The sequence below is a fragment of the Scyliorhinus torazame genome, chromosome 2, assembly GCF_047496885.1.
Source record: "Scyliorhinus torazame isolate Kashiwa2021f chromosome 2, sScyTor2.1, whole genome shotgun sequence".
Classification (NCBI taxonomy): Eukaryota; Metazoa; Chordata; class Chondrichthyes; order Carcharhiniformes; family Scyliorhinidae; genus Scyliorhinus; species Scyliorhinus torazame.
In genome coordinates this window covers 332,634,972-332,651,940 of record NC_092708.1, presented here as the reverse complement: position 1 = coordinate 332,651,940, position 16,969 = coordinate 332,634,972, and the positions used below count along the sequence as shown (strand labels likewise).

General features: G+C 52.4%; 1 protein-coding gene across 1 annotated transcript in view; it reads right to left on the bottom strand.

The window, feature by feature from the left end:
- LOC140407437 (kinesin-like protein KIF28) overlaps positions 1 to 16,969 on the bottom strand; it is a 343,852-nt gene that overhangs the window by 211,519 nt on the left and 115,364 nt on the right. Inside the window, exons 9-11 of the mRNA XM_072494929.1 lie at positions 13,609 to 13,763; positions 13,289 to 13,400; positions 4,968 to 5,035 (exon numbers count right to left, since the gene is read on the bottom strand). Coding sequence (XP_072351030.1) covers positions 4,968 to 5,035; positions 13,289 to 13,400; positions 13,609 to 13,763 — 335 coding nt within the window. The remainder of the gene's footprint in view (positions 1 to 4,967; positions 5,036 to 13,288; positions 13,401 to 13,608; positions 13,764 to 16,969) is intronic.

Here is a 16,969-nt window from a genome sequence, read left to right as displayed (position 1 = left end):
CCAACGGGTCCGCCTTATGTGCCCGCACATGCTTTCGGAGCAGGATGGGTCCTGGGGCCGCCAGCCAGGTCGGCAGTGACGTTCCAGAGGAGGACCTCCTAGGGAAGACAAGGAGACGCTCGTGCGGCGCTTGATTAGTGCTTGTACATAATAACGACCGGATGGAATGGAGAGCGTCCGGGAGGACCTCCTGCCACCGTGAAACTGGGAGATCCCTGGACCGTAGGGCCAGTAGGACGGCCTTCCAGACCGTGCCGTTCTCCCTTTCTACTTGCCCGTTCCCCCGGGGGTTGTAGCTGGTCGTCCTGCTTGAGGCTATGCCCTTGTTGAGCAGGAACTGGCGCAGCTCGTCACTCATGAAAGAGGACCCCCTGTCGCTGTGGACGTATGCGGGGTAACCGAACAGCGTGAAGATGCTCTTCAGGGCTTTAATGACTGTGGCCGCGGTCATGTCGGAGCAGGGAATGGCAAAAGGGAAGCGGGAGTATTTGTCCACTACATTAAGGAAATATGCGTTGCGGTCGGTGGAGGGGAGGGGCCCTTTGAAATCGAGACTGAGGCGTTCAAAGGGGCGGGAAGCCTTAATCAGGTGCGCTCCATCTGGCCTGAAAAAATGCGGCTTGCATTCCACGCAGATGTGGCAGTCCCTTGTGACTGTACGGACCTCTTCTAAAGAGTATGGGAGATTGCGGGACTTGATGAAGTGGTAAAACCGAGTGACCCCCGGGTGGCAGAGGTCCTCGTGGAGGGTTTGGAGGCGGTTAATTTGTGCATTGGCACATGTGCTGCGGGATAGGGCATCGGACGGCTCGTTCAGCTTTCCGGGCCGGTACAAGATCTCATAGTTAAAGGTGGAGAGCTCGATCCTCCACCTTAAGATCTTGTCATTTTTAATCTTGCCCCGCTGTGCATTATCGAACATGAAGGCTACCGACCGTTGGTCAGTGAGGAGAGTGAATCTCCTGCCGGCCAGGTAATGCCTCCAATGTCGCACAGCTTCCACTATGGCTTGGGCTTCCTTTTCCACTGAGGAGTGGCGGATTTCTGAGGCGTGGAGGGTTCGGGAGAAAAAGGCCACGGGTCTGCCCGCTTGGTTAAGGGTAGCCGCGAGAGCGACGTCGGAGGCGTCGCTCTCGACCTGGAAGGGGAGGGACTCGTCGATGGCGCGCATCGTGGCCTTTGCAATGTCTGCTTTGATGTGGCTGAAGGCCTGGCGAGACTCTGTCGACAGAGGGAAGGTCGTGGTCTGTATTAGGGGGCGGGCCTTGTCTGCGTACTGGGGGACCCACTGGGCGTAGTACGAAAAGTACCCCAGGCAGCGTTTCAGGGCTTTTGGGCAGTGCGGGAGGGGAAATTCCATGAGTGCGCGCATACGTTCGGGGTCGGGGCCTATTATCCCATTGCGCACTATGTAGCCCAGAATGGCTAGCCGATCGGTGCTAAAAACGCACTTGTCCTCGTTGTACGTGAGGTTCAAGGCTTTGGCGGTCTGGAGGAATTTTTGGAGGTTGGCGTCGTGGTCCTGCTGATCGTGGCCGCAGATGGTTACATTGTCGAGGTACGGGAACGTGGCCCGTAACCCATGTTGATCAACCATTCGGTCCATCTCCCGTTGGAAGACCGAGACCCCGTTTGTGACGCCAAAAGGGACCCGTAGGAAATGGTATAATCGCCCATCTGCCTCGAAGGCTGTGTACTTGCGGTCACTTGGGCGGATGGGGAGCTGATGGTAGGCGGACTTGAGGTCCACGGTGGAGAAGACTTTATACTGGGCAATCCGATTGACCATGTCGGATATGCGGGGGAGAGGGTACGCGTCTAGTTGTGTGTACCTGTTGATGGTCTGGCTATAGTCAATGACCATCCTTTGTTTCTCCCCTGTCTTCACTACTACCACCTGCGCTCTCCAGGGACTATTGCTGGCCTAGATTATGCCCTCCTTTAGTAGCCGCTGGACTTCGGAGCGAATGAAGGTCCGGTCCTGGGCGCTGTACCGTCTGCTCCTAGTGGCGACGGGTTTGCAATCTGGGGTGAGGTTCGCAAACAAGGACGGGGGTTGCACCTTGAGGGTGGCGAGGCCGCAGATAGTGAGTGGGGGTATGGGGCCGCCGAATTTAAACGTAAGGCTCTGTAGGTTACATTGAAAATCTAAGCCCAGCAAGGTGGGGGCACAGAGTTGGGGAAGGACGTTAAGTTTGTAGTTTTTGAATTCCCTCCCCTGTACCGTTAGGGTAACTATGCAGAATCCCTGGATCTGTACGGAGTGGGATCCTGCAGCTAGGCAAATCTTTTGTGCGCTGGGGAAGGTAGTTAAGGAACAGCGTCTTACCGTGTCGGGATGTATAAAACTTTCCGTGCTCCCGGAGTCGACTAGGCATGGCGTCTCGTGGCCGTTAATTAGGACCGTTGTCGTCGTCATCTGGAGAGTCCGGGGCGGAGCCTGATTGAGCGTAACCGAAGCGAGCCGTGGTTGTAGTAGTGGGGTGGGGTCCGTTGTTGCCGTCCAAGATGGCGTCGGGGATGGACAAAATGGCCACCCCCATACATCGCACGTGGCTGAGGGGTCACAAGATGGCGTCGGGGGTGGACAAAATGGCCGCCCCCATGCGTCGTACAGGTCGGGGGGGTCCAAGATGGCGGCGCCCTCCTCCCCTCGTGGTGGTCGGGACCCAAAATGGCGGCGTCTGCGGGTCGCACATGGTGTGCTGGGGGGTCTGGGGAGCGCTAGGACCGCGCAGAGTTCCTGCATTGCGAGCGCCCGGGCCGCGGGCGCTAGGACCGCGCGGAGTTCCTTGACTGCGAGCGCCAGGGCCGCGGGCGCTAGGACCGCGCGGAGCTCCCTCGCCGGGGACAGCGGTGGTCGGGGCCCAGGCCGCGGGTCAGTACCGCGAGCGCTGGGACCGTGCGGAGCTCCCTCGCCGGGGACAGCGGTGGTCGGGGTCCAGGTAGGTTGCGCCGGCGGGTCAGGCGTGGGGCGCGGGACGGGGGTGAGGGCCCAGGTCGGTGGCGCCAGGTCGGCGGCGGCGGCGGGTCAGTCGTGGGGCTGCGAGCGCTGGGACCGTGCGGAGCTCCCTCGCCGGGGACAGCGGTGGTCGGGGCCCAGGCCGGCGGGTCAGGCGTGGGGCGCAGGACGGGGGTGAGGGCCCAGGTCGGCGGCGCCGGCGGGTCAGTCGTGGGGCCGCGAGCGCTGGGACCGTGCGGGGCTCCCTCGCCGGGGACAGCGGTGGTCGGGGTCCAGGTAGGTTGCGCCGGCGGGTCAGGCGTGGGGCGCGGGACGGGGGTGAGGGTGGCGTTCGGGATGCAAAAAACCCCCTCCTCTCCGTGGAGAGTGTTGGCCGGCACCCAAATCGGGAGCGCCGGCGGCGTACATGGACTGCGGGGAGGGGGGTTGGGGAGCGTAGGCGGCGTGCAGGGCTCCCAGTTCTCCCGGGACCGCGGTGGTCGGGACCCAAAATGGCAGCGCCTGCGGGTCGCACATGGCGTGCTGGGGGGGTTGGGACGCATAGGCTGCCTGTAGCCCCGGGACGGCGGCGACCTCGCGGGATCGGCACACCACCGCATAGTGGCCTTTTTCCCGCAGCTTTTGCAGATGGCTGCGCGGGCCGGACAGCGTTGTCGGGGGTGCTTCGCCTGGCCGCAGAAATAACAGCGGGCGCCCCCGGTGCGACTCGGCGTTTGGACTGCGCAAGCCTGTGGGGTGTCCGGGGGGGGGGGGGGGGGAGGGGGTTTGCCGCGGCGGGTACGTACGGGGCCCAATGGCGTGCCGCGCGGTCGGGGCCGTAGGCGCATGTATTACGCGCGGCTACGTCCAGCGAGGCTGCCAGAGCCCGTGCCTCTGAGAGTCCTAGCGACTCTTTTTCTAGAAGTCTTTGCCGGATTTGGGAGGATTGCATACCTGCCACAAAAGCATCGCGCATTAACATGTCCGTACGTTCGTTTGCATTCACCGACGGGCAGCTGCAGGCTCTTCCCAAAATCAGCAGCGCGGCGTAGAACTCGTCCATCGATTCTCCGGGAGCTTGCCGTCTTGTCGCGAGCTGGTAGCGAGCGTAGATTTGGTTAACTGGGCGAACGTAGAGACTTCTCAGTGCTGTGAACGCCGTCTGGAAATCGTGGGTGTCTTCAATGAGGGTGAAAATCTCCGTGCTCACCCTCGAGTGCAGGACCTGCAGTTTTTGTTCGTCTGAGACTCGGCCTGTGGTCGATCTGATGTAGGCCTCGAAGCAAGTCTGCCAGTGTTTGAAGGCTGCTGCCACATTCACTGCGTGGGGGCTGATCGTCAGGCATTCTGGAATGATCCTGAGCTCCATAGTCCTTTTTAGGCACGCTTAATAAATTGTGGCGCACAAAGACTCCGTGAGACGAATAGAGTGAAGTCGATGAGGCTTTATTAAGCGTGTCTGTTCCCCAGCAGCCCGATAGTAAACTGGCCTGCGGGGGAAGGCACCGGCTTCTTATACTTCGCCTTCAGGGCGGAGTATGAGGTCAACGGCCAACCAGGACCCGGGATCTGTCAGCCAATGACATTAGGGCTTCCAGTCCCACATGACCCCCAATACATACTACCACACTGATCACGTACTGAAATTTACAGGCCCTTATCCTGCATGGTGTATACATGCTTGGAGCTTTCCCTGCCCAAATACATCATGCTGCATTCGAATATTCATGTATATTTATCAGAAATAAGCCTATTCTCCCATTGCATCTCCCTTTTCCTGGCCTTTTCACATCCACAAAACATGCAGAAATTCTCCCCAGTTCCTTCATCCAGAATATTCATAAAGACAGTAAACAGTGACTACCTAATGCTAACATGAGCAAACATCACCAATACGTGGACCCCACACACCACCTCCCTACACCGAAGGACAGATTGGGAGGATGAGAATGCTTTACATTCCATTCAATATTTAACTTTGCTGTTGAGCTGGATGGAAGGTTTCAGAATAAACAGCACCCATTACCTTTCAGCAAATCGTAATGTTGACATGGTCCCATCGTAATAGATGTCTGCTGGGCTTATCGTTGTAACCTGGAAATAGTTATCATAGTAAATGATCAATATGCCATAGTGAAAGATTATTCATTTTATTTTTTGAAAAATATTTTATTGGAATCATTTTCAAATATGTACAGAACAGAAACGAGCAAACAACAGCAGCAACAGTAAACCATACGTAATTAATACTGTGGGTTGGATTCTCCGATTTTGAGGCTATGTCCAGAGCATGTGTCTAGTTTTACAACCAAAATGTCGGCGCCACCCCCGCACCGATGATTCGTCCGGTTGGGGGTTGCAGCCGCACTACACAAAGCCGCCGGCTTTCCCTGCAGATATGGACGGATATGGCGGGTCCGTGGCCACGCATGTGCATGGCGACGACCTGCAGCGGTCGTGTCACACAACATGACGCCAGCCACGCGCGAACCCGGCCTGCCAGATAGTGCCCCTCTGTAACCTTCCTCACCACCCTGGGACCACCCCCACCAGTCCCCCGAGCCCCCGCCGAAGCCCCCCACCCCGGCCAGCGGATCAGCTCCCCCCCCCGACTGTGGCGGCGCTGGACACAGTCCGCAGCCGCTACGCGAGATCCCAGAAAACTGTGAGCACGTGTCCCACACCGTCGGGAAGTCGGCCCATCGGGGGGCACAGCATCGGGGGAGGGCCCCAGATGATGTCCTGTGGCCAACAGCAAGCGGCATAGTCAGCGACGACGCTGTCTTTGAGGGGCGAAACATCCGAAAAACAGCGCCGCCCCCGATTTCGGCGTCAAAACGGATTCACTGGCCAATCGTCGAATGCGATTTCAGCGTCAGCAATCAGAGAATCCAACCTATATCCCTGTACCGCCCCCTCCACCCCTTCTTTTTACACCCAGCTCCCCGAAAAGCCAAATAAAACATCAAGAATGCCCCTGACCACTGACCTGTTAATGTCCCTTCAAAAAGTCAATGAACAGCCTCAATCTTGTGGAGGACCCCTCCTCCACCTTCCTATGGCGGACATGGGGCTGAATTCTCCATCATCGGGATGCTCCGCTTTGCCGGCAGCCCGGGAGTTTCCCGACGACGGGGGTCTGCCCGACAATGGGAAACCCCATTGACCAGCCGGCGAAACGGAGAATCCCACCGGCGTGCCGCACCAGAAATCTGATAGCCTCTGGGCTATCAGGGAGGCAAAGGCTACCGCGTCAACCTCTCTCCCACCTGCACTCCCGGATCCATGACACCCCAGATATCGCCATCCATGGCTCGGCGTCACCTCAACTCCCAAAATCTTTGACATTGCATTGGCAAACTCTTTCCAGAACCCTTTCAACCTCGGACATGCCCAAAACATATGGGCATGGTCACAGGTCCCCTGCACACCATCCACACCTATCTTTCAGCCCTGGAAAAAACGGCTCATTCTAGACCTCGTCATATGAGCCCTAAGCGCCACCTTAAATTGTATCACCTTAAACTCAGTCTTGCACATGATGCGGATGGGTTTATCCTTCACAGAGCTTCACTCTACGCCCCGGCTTGCATCGTCCCTTCCAAATCCTCCTCCCACTTGCACCAGACTTCCCCCCACTTCAGCAGTTCCCCGTATACATCTGGCACCTTACCCTCGCCTATCTCATCCTCGGACAGAAGCTTGTCTTGCAGCGCTGGAGGCGGCAGCTGCAGGAACGAACCCAACTCCTTCCTCACAAAGTCCCTCACCTGCAGATACCTGAACCCATTCTCCTTCGGCAGCAAGTACACCTCCTCAAACTCCTCTAATTCCGTGAACTTAACCCCCATGAACAGGTCCTGGAAATACTCTATCCCGAACCGCCCCCAGACCCAAACTCTCGCATCCAGCCCCACTGGAACAACCCTGTGGTTGCCACAAATCGACGCCCACAGGGACATGCCTTCCATCCTACAGTGCTGCTGACATTGATTCCACATCCTCAACGCTGATACGACCACCGGTCCCGTGGATTACATGGCTGCGAGAATGGGAGAGGTGCCAACAATAGCCCCTGGACTGGTCCCTTGCCACAAAGCCTCCCCATGCCGACATCTCCTCCACTGACAACTTCCGTACCATAGCTATGTTCGCTGCCCAATAATTATTCTGCAGATTCGGCAGCGCTAGCACCCCCCACCCCCCCGGAGAATCCCGCCAAAGGTCACTGGGGTTCTCCATTGTACGTGGCTCGCCCCAGACGTTCTTGCTGCAGGTGGTGCAGGAGAAACCAGCCCTTTGTTTTTAATTTTTCCCATTAAGGGGCAATTTAGCGTGGTCAATCCACCTGCCCTGCACATCTGAGGGTTGTGGGGGTGACAAACACGGGGAGAATGTGCAAACTCCACATGGACAGTGATCCAGCATCGGGATCTAACCCGGGTCCTCGGTACCGCGAGGCAGCAATGCTAACCACTGCACCACCATGCCGCCCGGCAACACCATCACCTTTACTGTTTGGACCCGCCCAGCCAATGACAAAGGCAACACATCACACCACCTAAAGCCTTCCTTCATTCCCTCCACCAGCGTTCCAGCTAGGCCCAGCTCTGTGCCACATGTATCCCAAGATAACAAACGCTCGCCCCTACCAACTGAAAACGCAACCTTCTGAAATGCCCTTGGCCTTTGATGCCCCTGGTGGGTGCCTTCTGGGGGCTCTGGGGCCGGAGGGCCCCAGTGCACTTACTGGCGGCACATGCCCTGCTGTGCCACCCTGTTCCGGGTGCTGACTCCGAGACACGCTGTTGTCGGGGGGTGGGTCCCGAGTGAGCTGGTGGGCCCCGTCTCCACTCCGTAGGGTGACTCCGGGATGGCAGCCAGCACCCCTCCTCCCAGACGGTGCCCATAAGGCCCTGGGGTACACCTCAGGACAGAGGGGCAGCTGGTTCGAACCCCTGATGCCCCTGCATCATCTGACTCTGCCAACCGTGGTGGCTCCCCGGTGTCTGGACCATCGTGTCGACGCCCTCGGCGATGCTCCTCAGTGACTGGGACAAGCTCTGCAGCACCTTGATTGTGCCCACATGAGACTAGGACATGCCCCACAGTGCCTCGGCTATGCCCACACGAGACTGGAAGACCACCCCCAGCAATTGGGAAGTACTCTGGAAGGCCTTGGCAATGGCCATCTGAGGCTGGTACATGCCACGCAGTGCCTCATCAAGGTCCATTTGGTACTGGATCAGGTCCCCCAGCGACTGGGACATGCTGTCAAGGTGCTCAGCCATGGCCGTCACCAATTGAGCTACGCCTTGGACACTACCACTCGTGTTGCCGACGTCGAGCCCCAGGCTCACCACTGCAGTCGCCATCCTAGCAATGTAGGCCTCGGTGCCACCCATTGCCAGCACCAGCTCCTGTGCCCTCATCTGGGACTCCTCCAATCATCTACGGACCTGCTAGGGTGTCGCTGACATCCCTTTCTGAAACTCTTGGTCACGCCCTATCGTCTGCATCAGCTCCGGTAAACCTGGTCCAAATGCTTAGCATCTGACTGGGACCCAGCTCGGTCCTGAGATCCAGCAGGCATCCGACTGCTGTCACGCCTGGAAGTTCCTGCCTCCACCTGATGTACATCAGCAACTGTGTTGTGTTCACCAGAATGTTCCCCAGAGGCATGTCCACTACACTCGGCCATCAAGGTGTGTGTCTCTGTGCTGGTGGAGGGTGGGGATGACAGCTGTGCCATGAATACGGTGGTGTCCTCAGAGCTCTCCTCTGTGATGTTCTCATGGGAGGCAAGTGTGGGGACCACCCCAGATGTGCCGGCACCGTCGGATGAGGATCCTGCGGGAGAAGGGACATGTGATCAGTGGGAGGGATGGGTCGGTCTGCATCGATTTGCATTTGTTTATTGTCACGTGTACCGAGGTACAGTGAAAAGTATTTTTCTGCGAGGAGCTCAAACATATCATTTAATACATGAAAATAAAAGGAAATAAAAGGAAATACATAATAGGGCAACAGAAGGTATACAATGTAAATACATAGACACCGAATCGGGTAAAATATATAGGGCATAGTATTAATCAGGTCAGTCCATAAGAGGGTCATTTAGGAGCCTGGTACCGACGGGGAAGAAGATGTTTTTGAACCTGTTTCGTGTGTGTTCTCAGATTTTTGTATCGCCTGCCCGATGGAAGAAGTTGGAAGAGTGAGTAAGCCGGGTGGGAGGGGTCTTTGATTATGCTGCCCGCTTTCCACAGGCAGTGGGAGGTGTAGATAGAGTCAATGGATGGGAAGCAGGTTTGTGTGATAGACTGGGCGGTGTTCACGACTCTCTGAAGTTTCTTGCAGTCTTGCAGTTGTCATACCAGGCTGTGATGCAGCCTGATAAGATGCTTTCTATGGTGCATCTGAAACGTTGGTAAGAGTCAGTTTGTCGAATTTCCTTAGTTTCCTGAGGAAGTATAGGCGCTGTTGTGCTTTCTTGGTGGTAGCGTCGACGTGGGTGGACCAGGACAGATTTTTGGTGATGTGCACACCTAGGAATTTGAAGCTGTCAACCATCTCCACCTCGGCCCCGTTGATGCAGACAGGGGTGTGTACAGTACTTTGCTTCCTGAAGTCAATGACGAGCTCTTTAGTTTTGCTGGCATTGAGGGAGAGATTATTGTCGCTGCACCACTGCACTAGGTTCTCTATCTCCCTCCTGTATTCGGACTCATCGTTGCTCATGATCCGACATATTTGAGCTCGATATATGGTCGTGTCGCCAGCAAATTTGTAGACGGAGTTGGAACCAAATTTTGCCACGCAGTCGTGTGTGTATAGACATTAACAACTCATGTACTACAGGTCATCTGGGTGGGGGTTGGTGGATCCTCTCCTCTGTGCCCCACACCAACCTCTATGTCGGTGACAGATCTTTCCTCAGCCAACCCCGCGACTTCCAGCGCCCTTTTCTCGTCGGGGGTACCTCGCCGCTCGTCTGGGCCCTCTCCTGTCTGTTGTGGGCCAACTTCTCCTGCGGGCACACAGAGGAGGATTGTGAGCCGCACGTGTCATTCAACGTGGGGCATATGTGGGGGAGGTGGGGGGGGGCAGTTTGAGGGGATGGGAAGATGGGGGGAAGGGGGGGTGAGGAGTATGGGGGTCTGATGCCAACCCATTCATGCGGCCCATTGGAGGTCATTGACCTTCTTACGGCACTGGGCATCTGTCCTCATGGTGACGCTCACCGAGCTGACAGCCACTGCCACTTCCTCCCAGGCGACACTGGCTGCTCCATGGCTGACCATCCAAGACCCTCAGGGGAACAGGGCATCCCGTCTGGCCCCTACCACTCCAACAATCTGCCCAGGTCGGCATCCCCAAATCGTGGGGCTGATCTCCTCGGAGGCATGGCTGCGAGCTGACTGGGATTGGCTGTCCAGGATTGGTTCAAGTGCTGCTCCCCCTTGTTAGCAGGGGGCTGGTGAGCACAGTCCCGGCCAATCTGCCAGCGGGACCATCATTTGCGGCATGAAGCCCGTGGAGCCTCATTAAGTGGACCAATTTACGTTTTCCCGCAGTGATTTCTCCGCTGGTCTGAGCGTCAGGAACCTCGTGGCAGTTCCCACTCACTACCACACTTAGAAACTTTTGGTTAAATCGCACCCCAGTTTCTTTACTCTAAGTCCTCCACTATACGGCAGAGAAAGTTGCTGTTGCTGTTGGACGTTTCAACACCGCATCTCCTGTCCGCCATCAGCCTTTGCCAATTAAATGTACCAAAGAGGTGCATTTAAAAGATAGACTGCAGCCATGGCGGCCTGAGCCAGGCCACTCCGATTCCAAGGTGGACACCCCAACACCACGGGTTCAACAGCAAAACCTTCTCCACTGCTGCTCCCGGCCCAGGCAGCCACCCCCCAGCAAGCCCAACAGTTTTCAATTGTTTTTCAGTGTTTTTTGAGCCTCCCGCTCCCCATCTGCAGCCATGACACCCAGTCCCCTTTTGTAAATACTTGTCGCAATTCGCACCCGTAAGACTTCCGGCTGAGAGGGGCGGAGCATCGTGGAAGGACGGAGCATGAAGTGTCCAAGCCGCTAATCACATTTAAATGCATGCAAATTCCACTTTTGCCTGCTCCCACCGGCACGGGGCGAAAAACTCGTTTTCGCTGCAGAGAAGGGACCAGACCATCGTGCCTGAATCAATGCCGGCCGCAGATCTCGATTTTTGCCAGATGCCCGATTCTCCCGCCCAATCGCTATTCGCGCTTCCGGAGGCTCGAGGTGGAGAATGCAGCCCACCATTACACCACCGTCTTTTTCACAAGTGTATTCTCCCCAAATCTTTGTAAAACAATCAAACCTCACAACAAAGGCAATTCAAGATGCAACAATAAGAAACCTGAAGTAGCATTTAAGGCTGATTGCTTCAATCTTTCGCTGTCCAGAATTCCCACGTTTGAGTGAAATGGGCTGCAGTATTTGTACTACAGCATGTCAGCGCAGTGCTCTGCAGTTATGGGAGAGCTACCATCAATGTTCTATGCAGTTGAGTTTCTGTCTAGCAAGCCAACACACAGGACAAGGAGTTTTGCCACTGTACACAGTGGCCAGGCTGGTGAGTGTGGAGATGAAAATCCTTCATCTTTACCAGATGGAATAGAACTCTTCTAAGCTCAAAATGGTGAAATCACTGTGGTTGGGGCTTGAATCGTTAGCAGACATTTTATTGCTTGAGCATGGAGAAGAATCAAGCTCACATTTGCCATCATGTCATACACAAGTACTACAATGATCCATTTCAGTGTGAGTTACATCTCTACATGTGTTTTGAACCAAATGGGGAATGTTGTCAGCCACTTTTCATGAAGATGTTATCCTTTAAATATTTACTAAAGCATAAACCAATTTCACTGCTGCAAATAGGAGTATTAACCTATAAGATCAGTTATATGGGATCGGATCCTATTTAAAATCATAGCCCTTGAAATTATGAAGTGCGGTAATAGGTATAAAAGCTTTATGCATTTGAAATTCCCTTTTCCTGCTATTGTAGGGATGCGTTAATCCATTTGTTTTGAAAGGTTAATGCCAATGCTAAAAGAGCCATAAAAGGAATTTGAAGTGAATGCATTAAATGTTCATACCTATCAATCCACATCATAATTTTTGGGCCATAATTTTTGAAATAACAATTTCAATCCATTGTCATTTATTTGGAGGTTTAGCTGTTTACTTTCCACCATCTAAATAGATTGTGAAACATTTTGTACTTACTTAAATATTTACTGGAACACACTGGAAGCATAGCATTCACTTGCTGTGTTTGTTTTGTGCCTCTCTTTCGTGGAACATGCAACAACTATCTTGTGCTTTTTTTTCATTTTCTTAATGTGCCGACCTAAACAGTGAGATGTGGGAATCCCACAGGAGCTCTCCCGTGGTGCGTTGAGTGGACGTAAAACTCCAAGAGAAAAAACCTAAACAAATGAAATTTCCCCATTTGCGTCATTTGTCTAGGGGATCAGCTGACTTCCTATCAACATTACAACTTGCGGCTATGGAAGCCCATCCCCTGTAGGAGTGTCAGTACTGTAAACTGACGACAACAGCCAAGCCTGTTTTGGTTATTATCTGGTGTTCACACAAGCTAGGTTTTGTCAGCCACCACTGGAAATCAGTCAATTATTAATTTTCCAATCCCTATGGCTAGTTATAGCTCATCGCCACTGCTGCGACATAGAAGAGCCAATGAAGGACAGAGTGGCCACATTACAAGTCTGTACGGCTCAATTGTCACACTCAGTGACTGGGGAGCCCTCAGACACTTAGCAGCAATGTTCCTCTTCACAAAGTTAAGTGGACTAGGCTGCATGGTTTGCAGATTTGGTATCTCGTAGAACTCAGTGACATTACAGTCATGACGTGGTAAGAATTTGGGATTGATTGCGAAGTCTTCTTCGCAAGTTGAATAAATTGGCTAACTTATTACTCCTCACCTCAGATTCTCAATATAACAGGTATGGGTAAAAGCGCCAAGTAGCCTATGAGTGGGATATATTGATAAATGGATAGATATCTTTATTACATTTATTATATAATAATTCAATAGAATTAGCTTTTCCTCTAATAACTAGACAGCAGGAGCCAGGTGTTACAAAATGCATTCGTCACTGAGCTGCCCTGGAGTTGGAAATATAAATGTACTAACTGGCCCTTCCCATTGTTTCACCCAAGTGCAGTTAGATATAATTTTGGAAAAAGTAGCTGAAAGAGTTGAAGATCATTTTTGACCTTCCTGAGGTGAGAGAAGTTATTACTCGCTTCAATCGAGTCATCAAAACTCACCATAATGGTCTTGCTGTTCCCTCCTAGTGCGGTGCTAAGCAATCTGGTAAGTACTGAGTTACGATACGGAATGTACTGAACTCTCTTGCCCACAGCCTTGTCCGATAGGGAACTGCACAATATGTAATGAACAGTAAGCAGTTTCTCACTTTAACAACAGGCACATAAAGACATTAAGGCTTGGTCACACTGATTTTGTTTAGTATAAAGAATTGCCAGTGCAAGAACCAGCATAAATATTAAAACTGCTAGCTGAACTCCAGATGCAATATAGGTTTCATTTATTTTTTTGAAGAAAGGTCAGATCGGGTTAAGCTCACCTAATAACATTTCCAAGAGTTGTTAGACTGAGATTTATTGCTCGTGCTTCATTGAATCTGTCAGAAGCAACTCCCGCACTTTGTTGCCTTTCACTGCCAGCCAAATCCACCAGGTTAATCTCCGAATGCTTCATCGTGAATTGGTCTGTAACCACCTGTTATGAATACCAAACTGTTATTTGTTTCTTTATCAAGCTAGTGTCCAGGTAACTGCCAAATTGAGTGCATCAAACAGACACGCAAAGAATTGTGGGCACAGAAATACTGAAAAATAAGATGAAAAATGTAAAAGGCAAGATGAAAATGTCGCCTTGGTGGTGAAAGCCCCATTGCAGTTTTCAATGTTAGGACGGAAATAGGGAACATTTAGCTCACTTTCCAGAAAAATGTTTATTTCAATACTTAAGCAACCCTCCAACAAGGGGAATGATAGAAATTGAATTTCTGGTTAATATCTTTCATGTGCATTATTTTGTTGAATTCTAAAGGTCTGATAGAATTAGAAAGTGCGACAAACTGTGGTTCAGAGCTGTGGTAACGGCCCCGTGACTGCATTATTCACTGATCCTGAAAAATATATTGCTTCTCAATAATGCATTGACTGACAAGATTTTAATTTAACGTAGATATGGAATAAATTACAAACATGAAAAATCCTTGCCGTTGACGATCAATACCTTTAGATATAAATAATGGAGTCAATAGTGGATAATTCACTTGCCTTGTGGCACAGGACAACAATGTCTTGGCTCTAGACAGCTAAGGCCACTAACCTGATGGACAACCAACACAAAGGTTTTGTGGAATGGAAACTGATATGAATGATGAGGAGGCAGTGGGTTTGTGGGTGGCATAAATCAGCGGTATAAATCAGCGCTATTAACCATTGAAGGACCAGGTAGTACTGTTGTTTATACCACATGTGGGGAACGATTATATTTTGAAGTACATAATGCCGGTGGTGGGATGCCCAACAACACTGGCAAGAGACACAATCAGTTTCCATTATCAAGCCTTTTCATACTTCTGTTGGGTAAATTAAGGTGGAACTCATGTCGTTACAAAGTCACCTCTTATCTTCCGGTTATATTAAAGTGCTAAGTTTCTGCTATAAAACATCTTGGGCGGGATTCTCCGGTGTGAGTCGCGCCGCCCGCCTCGGAGAATGGCAGGGTCCGGCGCGACTCAATGGGCGCCGGGGCCGCCCAGATTCTCCGGCCCGTGATGGGCCGAAGTCCTGCCCGCTTGTAGCCGGTCCCACCAGCGTAAATCAGAGTAGGTTCCTGTGGGGTTGCGGGGGGATCTGGTCCCGGGAGGTGCCCCCACGGTGGCCTGACCCGTGGTCGGGGCCCACCGATCCGCGGGCGGGCCTGTGCCATGGGGGCACTCTATTCCTCCGTATCGGCCGCTGTGTTCCTCCGCGATGACCGATGCGGAGACAAACTCTCCCGTGCATGTGTGGGGATGACGCCAGCACGCGTTGGCGCTCCCACGCATGTGCCGAATCGCGCCGGCCGGCGGAGGCCCTTCGGCGGCGGTTGGCATGGCGCCAAGCCCGTATCCCGCTGGCCGGCGGTGCGCTAACCTCTCCGGGGTGGGCCTAGCCCCTGAAGGTGCGGAGGATTCCGCAGCTTTGGGGCGGCCCGACGCCAGAGTGGTTCACGCCACTCCGTCCCGCCGGGAACCCCCACCCTGCCGGGTACGGGTGAATCCTGCCCCTCCTTTCCATACCATGGAAATACATCTGAAAAAAAAACTTGCTGTTAGACAATACACATACAGCGAATACCGATCCTCACAATGCAAAAACTCATATTTCAAAGACATGCCAGATTTGCCAATGGCTCTGTAGAAAGTGGAGACTGGAAGATTGGATATGGAGAATGTATGAGCATGAGCGGCATGGAAGGGATAGGGGTTTAGAGGGGGCATATGAGAGGAGAGGGTTTGGGGAACTGACATTTATCATTACAACTGAACCATTATCTCAATAAGGAGAGGTTTGTCTTCCAGCCTGCCAGCTTCATCATACATCCACCTCTGCTGCCACCCAGACCTACCTCCAGAGGTGGCAGGACTGACACCAACCTGCTCCTGCCTCCCTGGAACAAAAATAGGCCTTTTTAAAGGGGACAGGATCTGCTGAATTGGGACGTTCCCTTACTCGACCGTCCTACCTTCTCCACAAAGGTCTGACTGTAGTACATACAGAGGTACCCTTTATCCAGCCCCCTTGTCACATCTTCAAAGAACTCTAATAAATTTGGCAAACACAATTTCCCTTTCATAAAAACACGTGGACTCTGATTGATTGTTTGTGATCCTCTAAATGTCCTATTGCTATTTCCCTAATAATGGATCCTGTTCTTGGCATGGACTACCTCTCTTTCCATCATGCCACTCTGTCACTTTCTTTGGATTCTCCTTTAATACAAGCACTGTTTCCAATTGCAATGTAAACACTGGGTCCAGTATTCAATGACCGTGATCCAATGAGATCATCTTTTGACAATCTTCAGCACTGATGGTATCAATCGACCAGTCATCCTACTCACAATATTAGAAAACTCTGCAATGACAGCATTATGAAACAAAGGCATCTGGATACATGTCGTGCATACATAGAGTTCAACTAATTTAATGAAACCAAACTATTTGTGGCACAAGCAACATTATTCACTGAACTTAATTGACACAAATGTGTAATGTAAATTGTAATGTATGTTGGTTATCTGCGTTTGAAGGCTTATTTTTTAAAAATCGCTGTTAGTTGTTATCTTCATGTAATCAAGGACACAATTCCAGTTCTAAAGCTAGACTTCTTTGTGACAATTCCAAAGTAACTTTTGACATATGGGTAGGAGGTAAGGGGGGAAAGAACTCTGCTGAAAAGGCCATTTGCATCCTCATGATCAGAATGCACCCAGTCTGTGTCACTCCTATGATCTTTGGGTTCCTATTGGATCCCAAGGGATAGTAGCAATTGCCACTGACATCAAAGAGAAATTGCAGGATCCTAAAAAGTAACCTTTGCTGCAGGAAATATGAAAAAGAAGACGGAAAGAAGTGTATGGGCTCTATTTTCACTCTTGGGCGGGAACTCGGCCTGAGGCTCAGTTGATTGGAATGGTCAGGTCTCATTTCCATTCTGTGGAATGGAAACTGATATGAATGATGAGGAGGCTGCGGGTTTGTGGGTGGCACCAGGCTGTCACCCGGGAAGCAAATGGTTTCCAGCAAAATGTGAGTGGTTTTGAAGGGCTTCCAGAGGTGATAACAGTCAGGAGAGGGGTTGCGGAAATCCAAGGCAAGAGAGGCCCCAGGCTGTGTCAGGTTAACGTTATCGAAGAAAGGTTATTCC